The sequence below is a fragment of the Cetorhinus maximus genome, chromosome 3 (assembly GCF_964194155.1).
Source record: "Cetorhinus maximus chromosome 3, sCetMax3.hap1.1, whole genome shotgun sequence".
Classification (NCBI taxonomy): Eukaryota; Metazoa; Chordata; class Chondrichthyes; order Lamniformes; family Cetorhinidae; genus Cetorhinus; species Cetorhinus maximus.
In genome coordinates this window covers 61,444,783-61,457,774 of record NC_135881.1, presented here as the reverse complement: position 1 = coordinate 61,457,774, position 12,992 = coordinate 61,444,783, and the positions used below count along the sequence as shown (strand labels likewise).

Below are 12,992 nucleotides of genomic sequence, written 5' to 3'. Positions count from 1 at the left end.
CTGTGGTGGTGGAGGGTGTGAGTGAGTGCTGTGATGGGAATTCAGGGAGAGTACCTTCAGATTCCTCTTCAGAGTTTTTTTTGGAACTTGTTTGGAGGCCCTGGGTCATGGACTCTGTCGGCTGCTTCCCAGGCGTGCAAGGGGAGATAATTAATGCATGGCAGTGGCCTGTGAAAGAGGGCACATCACTCACTGCACGGTTGTCTGATGGATGTTGCACTGCTGGATCCTCACTTGGTAGAGCAGCACTGACCTCACCATCAGCATAGGACCAGTCCCGGTTATCGCCGGCCAGCTGGATGGCTCTGTTTTTAAATTCTATGAGAACTTTGAATTCCGGCATCCTTCTACCTATCTGTGACCTTTCCCTCCTGCTGTGTACCAGTTTGTCCTGCATGGATAGAGATATGGAGAGTGTATCAGGACGCCTGCCGGGCCAGATGATAAGTATGCCTGGCTTGTGTAGGTAATGAGTGGTCCCATGGACGGGATGAGGACATTGACGGTGTGTGTGAAAGAGTGAATGGTGATGTCCCTTGAACTGGCAGTGAGTGAGGGCCCTGTGGATGCGTGATGGGTTTGTGAGTTGGGAGTGATGAAAAAAGTGACTTACCCTGGAGGAATGGCAGAGATCATTAATCCTTTTGTGGTATTGGGTGGCTGTCCTCCTCTGCGATGACCACTGCTGCCACTGCCTCCCAAGCCGGGTTGATGACATTGCTACCCATCCTGCGGCCAGAGTGGGGGTAGAGAACATCCTGACGGGCCCCCACGGCATCCAGCAGCCGCTCGAGGGACCCGTCGTTGAAGCGGGGGCTGCAGTCTATTTTCTTTTGCTGGCCATGTTTCCCAGGCAGCGGTGGTAAGCTGGTGACGATGACTGCTTTGCTGCCTTTTAAAGATGGTGGTCGGCGTGATGCAGCAGCGGGGTGATGGTGAGCGGGCGAATGAGAGCCCACCCGCCATGGAAACGGCGTGTTTCGCGGGAATGAATATATAATGAGTTGGGCTCGAGAACTTAGGGCATGAAAACCCGCCATTTTCATTGGCAGGTAGGACTTCATTTTACCAGCCCACTTAGCGCCATTCTGGGAAAATTCAGCCCATAGATTCGGATAGGAATAATACAAAGGGACAAGAGGGGTGAGAGTTCCTGGAATGTGTTCGAGGTCATTTTCTGCAGCAGTATGCTTCTGATCCAACAAGAGGGCAGGCACTGTTGGACCTGGTTCTCGGGAATGAGTTAGCCCAAGTGGATCAAATATCAGTGGGAGAGAATTTAGGGGTCAGTGACCATTGTATCACACGGTTTAGGTTGACCATGGAAAAGGACAAGGAGCAATCCAGAGCAGGGATAATTAATTGGGGGAAGCCAACTTTGATGGGATAAGAATGCATCTGAGTTGAGTGAGTTGGAATCAAATGTTAGTAGAAAAGACGTTGGCTAAACAAAGGAATGGTATTGCAGGCAATATCAAGATATATTCCCCATAAGAGATAAGATACAATAAATAAATCCAGAACACCCTGGATGATGAGAGAGATAGAGGTGAAGATGAAAAGGAAGAAGTGCGTGTATGACAGATGTCAGGTAGAATATACAATGGAGAATCAGGCTGAATATAGAAGGACTAGAGAGTAAGTGAAAAAACTAATAAGAAAAGCAAGGAAAGAGCATGAAAAGAGACTGGCAGCTAACATAAAAGAGAATCCCAAGGTCTTCTATAGGCATATAAATATTAAAAGGGTGGTAAAATAGGGGATTTGCATGTGGAGGCAGGAGAAAAAGCGAAGGTATTAATTGAATACTTTGCATCTGTCTTTACAAAGGAAGAACTTGCTACCCAGGTTGAGGTGAGAGAGGAGTTAACTGGTACACTAGAAGAATTTATAATTGAGAAGGAAGAGGTGAAAACTATCTTTACTTGAATAGATAAGGTACCAGGACTGAATTAGATGCATCCAAGGGTACTGAGGGAAGTGAGAGTGGAAATTGCAGAGGCACTAGCGATGATGTTCCAGTCTTTCTTAGACACACGGGTGGTGCCAGAGGACTGGAGAACAGTGAATGTTACACCCTTGTTCAAAAAGGAATGCAAAGATAAAGCCAGCAACTACAGGCCAGTCAGTTTGACTTCGGTAGTAGGGGAACTTCTGAAAACTATGGTTTGGGACATAATCAATAGTCAGACTAGTGCAGGATAATTAAAGAAAGCCAGCATGGATTCATTAAGGGAAAATAATGTTTAACTAACTTGCTGTAAGTTTTTGAGGAGGTAACAGAGAAGGATAAGGACAACGTTGTTGATGTAGCATACATGGATTTTCAAAAGGCTTTTGATACAGTGTCACACAACAGACTTATGAGCAGAATTCTAGCTCATGGAATAAAAGGGAAAGTAGGCACTTGGATAAGAAATTGGCTGAGTGACAGGAAACAGAGGAATGATAAATGGTTGTTTTTCAGATTGGAGGAAGGTTTGTAGCGCAATTCCCCAGGGGTCAGTGTTGGGAACCTTGATCTTCCTGATATATATTAATGACCTAGACTGTGGTGCCAGGGCATGATTTCAAAATTTGCAGATGATACAAAGATTGGAAATGTTGTCAACTATGATGAGCATAGTCTTGAACCTGAAAAGAGAATAGACATATTGGTTGATTGGGCAGGGAAATGGCAGGTGAGGTTCAATGCAGGGAAGTGTGAGGTGATTGATTTTGGCAGGAAGAATGTGGAGAGTCTGTATAAAATAAAGGGAGAAACTCTAAAGGAGGTGCTGGAACAGAGCAACCTCGGTGTATATGTACATAAGTCATTGAAGATGATAAGGCATGTTGAGAGAGCAGTTAATAAAGCATATAGTATCTTAGGCTTTATTAATAAGGGCTTTGAGTACAAGAGTAAGGAGGTCATGTTGTAGTTGTATAAGACACCAGTTAGGCTTCACCTGGGGACTGTGTGCAGTTCTGAGCACCATACTTGAGGAAGGATGTGAAGGCATTGGAGAGAGTACCGAGGAGATTCACAAGAATAATTCCAGGGATGAAGAACTGTAGTTATGAGGATAAATTGGAGAGGTTGGGACTGTTTTCCTTGGAGAAAAGAAGGCTGAGAGGAGACTTAATAGAGGCATTCAAGATCATGAGGGGTATGGGCAGGGTAAATAATGAGAAACGGTTGCCACTCAAGAGTACATCAAGAACTAGAGGGCACAGATTCAAAATAATTGGTAAAAAGAGTAATAGTGATGGGAGGAAAAAATTTTTCACCCTGAGGGTGGTTGGAATCTGGAATGAACTTCCTGAGAGGGTGGTGGAGGCAGGTTCGATCAAGGTATTCAAAAGGAAATTGGATTGCTATCTGAAAAGAAAAAATGTGTAAGGTTACGGGCATAAGGCAGGAGGAGTGGGATTAGGTAGAATGCTCTTTCAGAGACCCAATGCAGACGTGATGGGCTGAATGGCCCCCTTCTGCACTGTAAAGACTCTGTGGGCAGGAATATTTGGTTGGCGAGCAGGCATGATCGGCAGGCCAGGGAACAGACATCCAACCACGATTTCATGTTGGCTGGCCAATTAGCGGCCAACCAGCATGAAACGCACACTGAGAAGCTCAGCGCTGCCGGGGTGGGGGCAGGTGGAGGGCAGGCGCTGATGTAAGCGCTGGTGCGGGCGAGCGCTGAATGAAAGCTCCCTGAAGGCAGAGAGCTGCCTCAGAGAGCTGAAGACTTGAAAGCAATTAAATAAAGATTTTAAAATCAAGAAAAAAATGTCCAAGCATCACAATCAGTCACATGAACACAGACATTATAAAAATGCTGTCCATAGATTTTTAGTTTTATTTTATTAAATAACAGAAACCTCATCCTGCCCTTGGAGGTTTCATGAAAAATGTAAAGTCCACCTGGCCGATTCGCCCATCTGCCAACCAAATTTTAAATAGATCTGTCGAGAAGCTCTATTTGCAGCTGGTATATTTAGTGACAGCCTTGGTGCCCTCGGAGACGGCGTGTTTGGCCAGTTCCCCCGGCAACAGGAGGCGGACGGTGGTCTGGATCTCCCGGGAAGAGATGGTGTGCCGTTTGCTGTAGCAGATCAGGCGGGAAGCCTCGCAGGCAACGCGCTCGAAGATGTCGTTGACGAACGAGTTGATGACACTCATGGCTGAAGAGGAAATGCCGGTGTCGGGGTGGACCTGCTTCAGCACCTTTTCGATGTAGATGCTGTAGCTCTCCTTCCTGCTTTTCTTGCGCTTCTTCTCACCTTTGCCACGTTTCTTAGTGGCAGTTTTCTTTGGCCCCTTTTTGGGGGCCAGGCCCTTAGCCGCCGCTTCGGTGGGTGGACCACGTAAAATTGGAGACAATTGCAACTTTAATTACACTAATTGGTTTCTTAATTGTCAGCAGACGTGCTTCTGGTTTTTGCACATGTCTGCCGGCTGAAATATTGTGCAATTTCACGTCCGATCAGGTCAGGCGTGCAACCGTACGCCAACCTAAAAATTCTGCCTGTGATGTTCTGTGAATAACTAAAATGAAAAAAAAAGTTGCATTTTTATACAACCACACCGTGTGTTTTAACCCTTAACTTTTACGCTTAAGAAGTTATCTTATCTAACAGATATAGGGTGGAATCATCCCAGATTTGCACAAAGTGTGGTAGCGGGTGGGAAGAAAGTCATTTTACCCACCAGCTGCAATGGCAGTTTTTTTGCACCATATCGTCCCCCTTCTGCCTCATTGTTTATGCAGCCATGTGAAACACTTTGTTTCGCTGGCGGGCTTCCTCCGATTCACCTGCCACAATATCACTTCGCTGCTTCCTCATGCCATATTGGAACTGCAGTCGCGTGCACAGTTCTCAATGCTTGCAGCCCAGGACTGCTCCAGTGGAGTCATGGCGGGCAGGCGAAGAGCCCAGGCGGCCTTCGCATTTTTCGTGGAACCACATCCATGGGCGGGATGAGGTTTCATGAATGATTTTAAATTTTCTCAAAAGTTTTTACTAAAATTAACACACATGCCCCAGCTCATGAGACAGTTTCACATGAGGGGACATGTCATAAAATATTTTTCAACACTTTATTGAACTGTTAAAACTTAAAACTAATCTCTTTCGCGCACAGGCCTGAAAGAGCGCACTCCTGACCCAGGGAATGCCCCAACCCCCCCACCCCCCGCCCGCACAGGGAGCGCTCAGTGCTTCTGGGTGCGTGTCACGCTGGGCAGGCCTTAATTGGCCCGCCCACGTAAAACGGCAACGCGGACCCGATCGGGGGCGCCGATCAGGTCTGCGTCTGCCCGTGCACATTCCCCCCAACGGAGGGAAAATTCTACCCATGGTTTCAAAAGCCAAGAAGACTGAAACCCACCATTTTTCTGTCATGTCCCTGGAACACATTTTGGATGCCATGAAGACCCGCCATGATGTCCTCTACCCTCGCTCTGGCTGCAGGAGGCCCATCAGCCTCAGCACTCCGGCTTAGGAGGCAGTGACAAGTTAGTCAGTGCCAATGCTGCACAGAAAAGGTCGGAAATGCAGTGTAGAAAACGGATGAATAATCTCATTCGTGCTGCCAGGGTAAGGCAACCATCTTATCACACTAAACTAGCACACTCACAAGTCCATCACACATTCACTGGCATCTCACTCACTGCCAGCTCATGGGACATCACCACTCACTCTTTCACACATACCCTCAAATTTCCACCTGGCCTCATCTCCTCTAGAGACTGCCTCCTCCGCCCTCGCCATCTTGAGGCCACTTGCACAGGTCAGCATGTGTCCCCACACACACCCTGGGATACCCTCCTTCCCCAGTACAACCCTCACCCTGCAGCCTCTTCCCTTGCCTGAAGCCACTTCTCCTCCTTCCCCAAGCAAGTCCTAGCCCTGCAGCCATTGAAAAGCCACCCCTTCCTTCCGGCTGATCTGGTCGGTAGCGATCTGCCCGTGAGCCCCCACTAAAGGTGATGTGGTGCTGCCTGTGAAGCCTGGCATTGCTGGCCATGAGTGCTTCCCATCACAAGGTTGGCAAACAAACCTTGAAGTTCCGAGTGAAGTGCAGCCCGCCTGGTGCATGTCACTTATGCGCAGTTGTGAAAGATGTCGGAAGCGTGTAATTACGCCACCTGTGCCCGGGTTGATCCAGAATGGAGGGATGATTCCAGTGAGCAGGGTTTATAATGAGATGCCAAAGTATTGAAATTAGGTTCCCAATGTGCGGCAGTGGGAATGCGACCTGCCGTTGACAGGTGGAGCGAACGATTGCAAACTGGTTTCAAGACGACGAGAAACTGATGTTTGGCCTTCTCGCCATATTGTGCCCCCCTCCCGCTGCCCGCCATGGTGCCTGATGCCAATGGGGCTGGAAAATTCTGACATAGTCTTTGCCCAGGACGGCAATTTCTGCAGATTTCAGCCTCAAACCATAATATTACATTCTGTAGCCGGTATATTCCAATCCGTACTGTTAAACATTAGTCTTCAGACCAACTCTGGGTGGAATTTTATGCCCCTCCCCTCTGGGAGCAGGCTGGGAGGCAGGAGAGGGTGCAAATTTGGGTGGGAAGGCAGTGGAGAACCCATCACCTTCCCAACTCCCCTCAGTTAAGTTAGGGGTAGGGAAGGTCAAGTTCAGCCTTCCTGCCTGGAGGCTAATTGTTGCCCTTAATGCCTCACAGACTCCAGCAAGCCCATGTCTTTCACCTTCATCTTGGCCTCTATTGCTGGCTGTTGCTCCAGGCCTCCAGCAGTCTCAGCAGTGGCCAAATGATCAGCTGCTGGCTCCTCTGATTCATCAGCTCTTGGAGGAGCGATCTTCACCTTTAAGACAAGCAACAAGCTCCGTAATAGGCATTTAGTTCTGCCAGGAAATGGCTGCAACTGGGTTGCCATTGGTTTTCTGGCTGACAGATGCTGTTCTTAAATTTAGCCCATTGGAAAAATAGCTTAAATGAATATAACATTGTTCACATCCATAATCCATCTCAGCACATTACAGTGCAGAGAAGATAACAATGGATAGGCACAAGGGATGTAACCAGATGGAATTAAATAACAAAGACAAATGTTTTGAGAAGGCTTTGCAAAGCAGGAGGGATGGAGTAAAGAGCAAAAAAGAAATCATTAGTATGGTTTTAACTATGCTACAGAGTACAGATTGGAATTACAGCTGCATTTATATACGCATATTAGATTAGCTAAAAATCACTCTATAAACCTATGGTCCACAAAAAGCCATTTACAATTCTTCCATCTGCTCATTCCAGGGCCCCAGTCTATAGATGAGGGAACCAAACGTAATATCTCCAAGTTTGCTGATGGCACGCAACTTGGTGGGAATGTGAGCGATGAGCAGGGTGTTAAGAGGCTCCAAGGTGATTTAGACAGGTTGAGTGAATGGGCAAATACATGTCTGATGTAGTATAATGTGGGTAAGTGTGAACTTCTCCACTTCGGTAGGAAAAACAGAATGGCAGAATATTATTTAAACGGTGATAAATTGGGAAATGTTGATTTACAAAGGGACCTGGAAGACCTTGTAAACCAGTCACTGAAAGCAATGGTGCAAGTGCAACAAGCAGTTAAGAAGGCAAATGGCATGTTGGCCTTCATTGTGAGAGGACTTGAGTACAGGAGCAAGGATGTCTTACTGCAGCTGTACAGGGCCTTGGTAAGACCACACCTGGAGTATTGTGTGCAGTTTTGGTCTCCTTACCTAAGAAAGGATATACTTGTCATAGAGGGAGTGCAGCGAAGGTTCACCAGACTAATTCCTAGGATGACAGGGTTGGATATGTGGAGAGATTGGGCCGACAAGGCCTGTATTCACTGGAGTTTAGAAGAATGAGAGATCTCATTGAAACATATTAAATTCTGACAGGGATGGATAGACTGGATGTAGGGATGATATTTCCTCTGTCTGAGGGGTCTAGAACAAGGGGTCACAGTCTCAGGATATGGGGTAGGCCATTTAGGGCTGAGATGAGGAGAAACTTCTTCACTCAGAGGGTGGTGAACCTATGGAGTTCTCTACCACAGAAGGCTGTGGAGGCCAAGTCACTGAATATGTTTAGGAAGGAGATAGATTTCAAGGCATCAAGGGGTATTGGGGAGATCACGGGAGTATGGCGCTGGAGATAGAGGATCAGCCATGATCATATTGAATGGCAGAGCAGGCTCGAAGGGCCAAATGGCATAGTCCTGTTCCTATTTTCTATGTTTCTATGTTAAATAAAACATATCGTAAAGCTTTTCTTTAACCAAGAAGTCCAAAACTAATTTTGTCAACAATGAAGTTTGTTAGGATTAAGCAGCCACCAATTAATTTGTATGAAACAGAATTTTTCAGCTAGTGTTATCACACGCTTGCTGCTAAACCCATGCCAAGTGCAAAAGGTGCAACATAAACCACTTAGGGCAGATTTTTCTGTGCCCGCTGGTGGCAAGCATGATCGGTGGCATGCGCGGACAATATGGCACAACCTGTTTCATGATGGTGGAAGGCAGGTCATGATCGTTCGCTCAGCCTGCCAAAAGTGGGCTGCATTTCCCGCCAATGGTTGGAGGGGAGCTCATTGTCATACATCAGCATATAATTAAAAGACCATCCCGCCAGGCTCTGGACCCCCGCCGGATCGTCCATCCACATCAGCGGGAAAGCACGTCGACGTGTTTCACAACAGCACATAGGCGACATGCACTTGGCAACCTTCACGTTGGAGGAACAGCATCATTTTCCAATGCTCACCAGGGTCGCCTGTTTCTTAGCAGGCTTCAGTGGCATCGGGGGGCTGGGATGAATTGCTGCCTTGCCACAGAGGCCACTGTTGTCGGGAGGGTGTCCGGGGGCAACTACTGCCCAGCCTCGGAGGCAACTGTTGTCGGAGGGGCAGTTGCTGCCCTGGTGTTGGACCCCATACACAAGAAATAAAAGGTGGGGGAGCTGGATAAGTGATGGAAGTGGCCACGCAGTTGGGACACCTGTATAGACTGATCATCCTTCTGCAACTGAGACAGTTCAGGCACAGATACAGTAATATTATTGGGGTCGGACTCGTAGCCTGCCCGCCCATGCAAGCAACGTGGAGGCACCAAAGGGCCACCAAGCGCTCCAGACCTTAACCCCCACACCCACCCTCCCCCCCACCCCAGGCACAGTCTGCGAGTCTGCGGCCACTTTACTGGGCCACGGAGCAGTTGGGCTGCACATGTTCTACAATCTCCTCGCCAATGCTGGTCATGTAGCAGCCACTGCTGGAGGTGCTCACAGCCCCTTGCAATCTCAGCATCCCGGTTAGGAGCTGTCTCCCCCATGTCACAGGCTGACAGGGCAGCCATGCAGCGCACTCATCTGTGGCTATCCGAGGGGCGACCAGCACTCTCCGGGAAGGGTTAGGGGGCCGTCACACAGGGCCAGGAAAGGTGCTAAGTACAGCAATGATAACCACGTCTCTCTTTCATGCCACAGGAGAACCACATCAGGATCATGGAGCCTGGTGACCTAGCTGTATGCGTGATGGCCTACAGAGAGTGGAGAAGACGGAGGAGAGAGTGACTGAGGCTCCTGGCCGCACAAAGGCAGGAACAGCAACGCAGGAAGAAGGGGCTGCTGGGGCTCCTACGCATGCAGCCCCGGAGCCGCAGCGAGCCGTCCAACACCCAGAGTCAATAGACGTCGCCTGTCATTCCTGCAGATGATCGAGAACCAGTGTCGCTGACAACTGCGCATGTCTAGGGACCTGGTTGCTAAAATCTGCCACTTACTGCAGGACTTGGAACCAAGGGGACATGGAGGGCATCCACTGCCAGTGGCTGTGTGACCATGGCACTCAATTTCTATGCCAGCGGCTCCTTTCAGGAGCCCACAGGTGACCTCTGTGGGATTTCACAATCCGCCACCTACAAATGCATCCATGAGGTCACAGATGCCATCTTCTCCATGACACACAAGATTATGCATTTCGCCCGGGACTGGGACAGACAGGATGCAAGGGCCATTGGATTCACCAGGATCTCAGGATTCCAACAGATGCAGGGTGCGATTGACTGCACTCATCCACTGCTGCACATGGTGGACTACATCAACTGCAAGGGATTCCACTCACTGAACATGTAGCTGGTGTGTGACCACCAGAAACGCAGGTGTGCGCATGATTTCCAGGGAGTGTGCACGACGCCTACATCCTCAGTTGGTCACAGATCCCTGCAGTCTTCCAGAGTCCACAGAAGCTGCAGAGATGGCTCTTTGGGGACAAGGGCTACCCGCAGAGGCCATGGCTGATGACACCCATGCGGCAGCCTCAGACAGTAGTGCGAAGGTATAATGAGGCTCATGCAGCAGCTCGCAACTTGGTGGAGCAGACCATCGGGACGCTGAAGATGAGGTTCGGGTGCCTGGACCGGTCTGGTGGAGCCCTGCAATACAGTCCGCAGAGAGTGTCACACATCATCATCGTCATCGTCTGCTGCGCCCTTTACAACCTGGCGCTGCAATGGGGAGATGAGCTCACTGAGGAGGAGATGGAATAGCTGCACGTCTCCTCTGATGAGGAGGACGCCGACGGGGATGAGGGTGAGGAGGTCCTCGGAGGTGACAATGATGGGAGTGAAGTCCTCGCAGTGGCTGAACAAGGCAGGCGGCTCAGGAGGCCCTCACAGCTGCCAGATTTTTGGAGGATGATGATGATGATATACAGTGAGGTGACCCCGTAGTTCCTCACATCACAGTTGTGAATGTTTGACTCCAGCCTGGCTTATGGCAGCACAAATACCCTCTGTGAGAATGCTCCTGTCATGGAGATGTGGTGGAGGCCTAATAGTCGCTCGATTGCAGGAGGATGATGAAACCATGCAGTGAGGACACTCCATAAATCTTCACATACCCTCTGAGAATGTCTGACTCCTGTCTGGCTGAAGGCAGCTCATTTGCGCTCCGTGATCAGGGTCATATCATAGAGACGCAGCCAGGAAACTCTAGAAGCATTTGTTGCTTTGTCCGCCTTCAGCACCTGAGCCTTTCCGGAGCTGGAGCACAGCATTAGTGGTCACAGATGTTGAAAAGATGGGGGCCAGCCTCTCCATAAAAGGTGCTGAGAGCACATTGAGAGAATGAGAGAACTCTGTGGCACCTGCCCATGTCATTCTGGCAGCAATGACCAGCACCGCCGAGGTGCAGGCAGCAGTAATGTTTCCAGGGAATGTGTGGCTGGACCATCACTGTGTTCTGAAGGCTGCACAGAGCACAGGGAAGAGGCCCTGGACTGAGACACCTGCCTTTTATCTTCTGCAGAAAGGATTCACATCTGAGTGACAAGAACACTGTTCATCAGAACAAGGAGCCATAGAACCATAGAACCATAGAAAAGTTACAGCACAGGAGGAGGCCATTCGGCCCATCTTATCCACACCAGCCCGAGGACACCCAGGTGCCCTTTCTAATCCCACCTTCCTGCACCCGGCCCATAGCCCTGCAGCTTACAGCACTGTAGGTGCAGATCCAGGTACTTTTTAAAAGAGTTTAAAGTTTCTGCCTCTACCACCAACTTGGGCAGCGAATTCCAGACACCCACTAACCTCTGCGAAAAATAATTCTTCCTCATGTCCCCCCTACACCTTCTGCCACTTATCTTGAATCTATGTCCCATAGGCAGAGAGACATTCTTGGAGTTCATTGACAATAGTGAACATTATGTACAAGTGATTAACACCCGTGCCCAGGTTGTGCAACTAAATAGGTGGAGACAGCCTGCTGACTGCAATGCGCTGTCTGTGATGACTTTGGTGGGCATCCTCTGGAGGGCTGAGACTTGGAGGGCCCCGTCTTGCTTTCAGGGTCCTGCTATGTGGCAGTGGCACCTTCCTCGGCCTGTGGAGCTGCAGCTGCTAAGGTCACAGGAAGAGGGGAGTCGGATTGGCCGGGCACTCTTGGAGTCACCTGGAAGGATAGCCCCAGAGCGTGCGCCTGCTGATCCTCCTCCCTATGGGTGCCCGGGGGCCCCAGGCTGACTACCTGAGGAGCAGGGGTAGCTGGAGTGAGATTGAGCTGCACAGCACCCCACTCGTGTACACACTGTTGGAGGCCAACTATAGCATCGGTGATGGAGTTAAGCCTGTGAATCAGTGCAGGAGCAAAGCCCTGGACCAAGGTCTCTATGGCGGCCGCCACCCTACCAGTGTTGACCTTGGTGCGCTGGCTTGCTGGCACTATCACCTCAGACTGAAGGCAGACGGACTCCTCCATCATGCCTTGCAATCTGCGGAGTGCAGCGGACATCCCTTCCTGATGTTCCCGAGCTTCCCTTTGCAGCTCCAGCAACTGTAACATGACCAAGTCCTGGGGCTCATCATCATCTGACTTGGACTCAGCAACGTTCTAACCTTCAGTAGTCCTCCGAGTGCCTGGGACCTGGGAAGTCCCTGCTTCTGCCTGCTGTGGATCAGAAAGTGCGATATGCTCACCAGATTATGATCCCAAGGCTACTCTAAAGCAAGGTCCCACTGAGGTGTGTGTCTCTGTGCTGGTGGAGGGTGTGGGTGAGCGCTGTGATGGGACTTCAGGGAGGGTGCCTTCAGATTCCTCTTCAGAGGTTTCTTTAGTGTTTACTTGTAGGCCCCGGGTTGTGGACTCTGTCGGCAGATGTGCCTGTGAAAGCAAGGGGAGATAATAAGTGCATAGTAGTGGCCTGTGAAAGAGGGCACATCACTCACAGCATGGTTGTCTGATGGATGTTGCACTGCTGGATCCTCACTTGGTAGAGCAGCGCTGACCTCACCGTCAGCACAGAACCAGTCCAGTTCCTCGCCGGCCAGCTGGATGGCTCTGTTTTCAAAGTCCACGAGGACATTGATTTTGGGCATTCCGCCACCGATCTGTGACCTCTTTCCCTTGTTGTGGTCCAGCTTGTCCTGCATGGAAAGAGATGGAGAAAGTGTAAGCAGGACGCCTGCCGGGCCAGATGATAAGCTTGCCTGACATGTGTGGGTGGTGA

At 49.7% G+C, this 12,992-nt stretch overlaps 1 protein-coding gene across 1 annotated transcript; it reads right to left on the bottom strand.

The window, feature by feature from the left end:
• Positions 1-3,954: 3,954 nt before the first annotated feature.
• On the bottom strand, positions 3,955-8,788 carry LOC144672196 (histone H2B 1/2/3/4/6-like). Its single transcript, XM_078534017.1, has 3 exons — positions 8,753-8,788; positions 6,682-6,825; positions 3,955-4,369 (listed from the first exon to the last, which is right to left on the bottom strand). Exons 1-3 carry the CDS (start codon positions 8,786-8,788, stop codon positions 3,959-3,961), a joined length of 591 nt encoding a protein of 196 aa, XP_078390143.1. The 3' UTR covers positions 3,955-3,958.
• Positions 8,789-12,992: the final 4,204 nt, after the last annotated feature.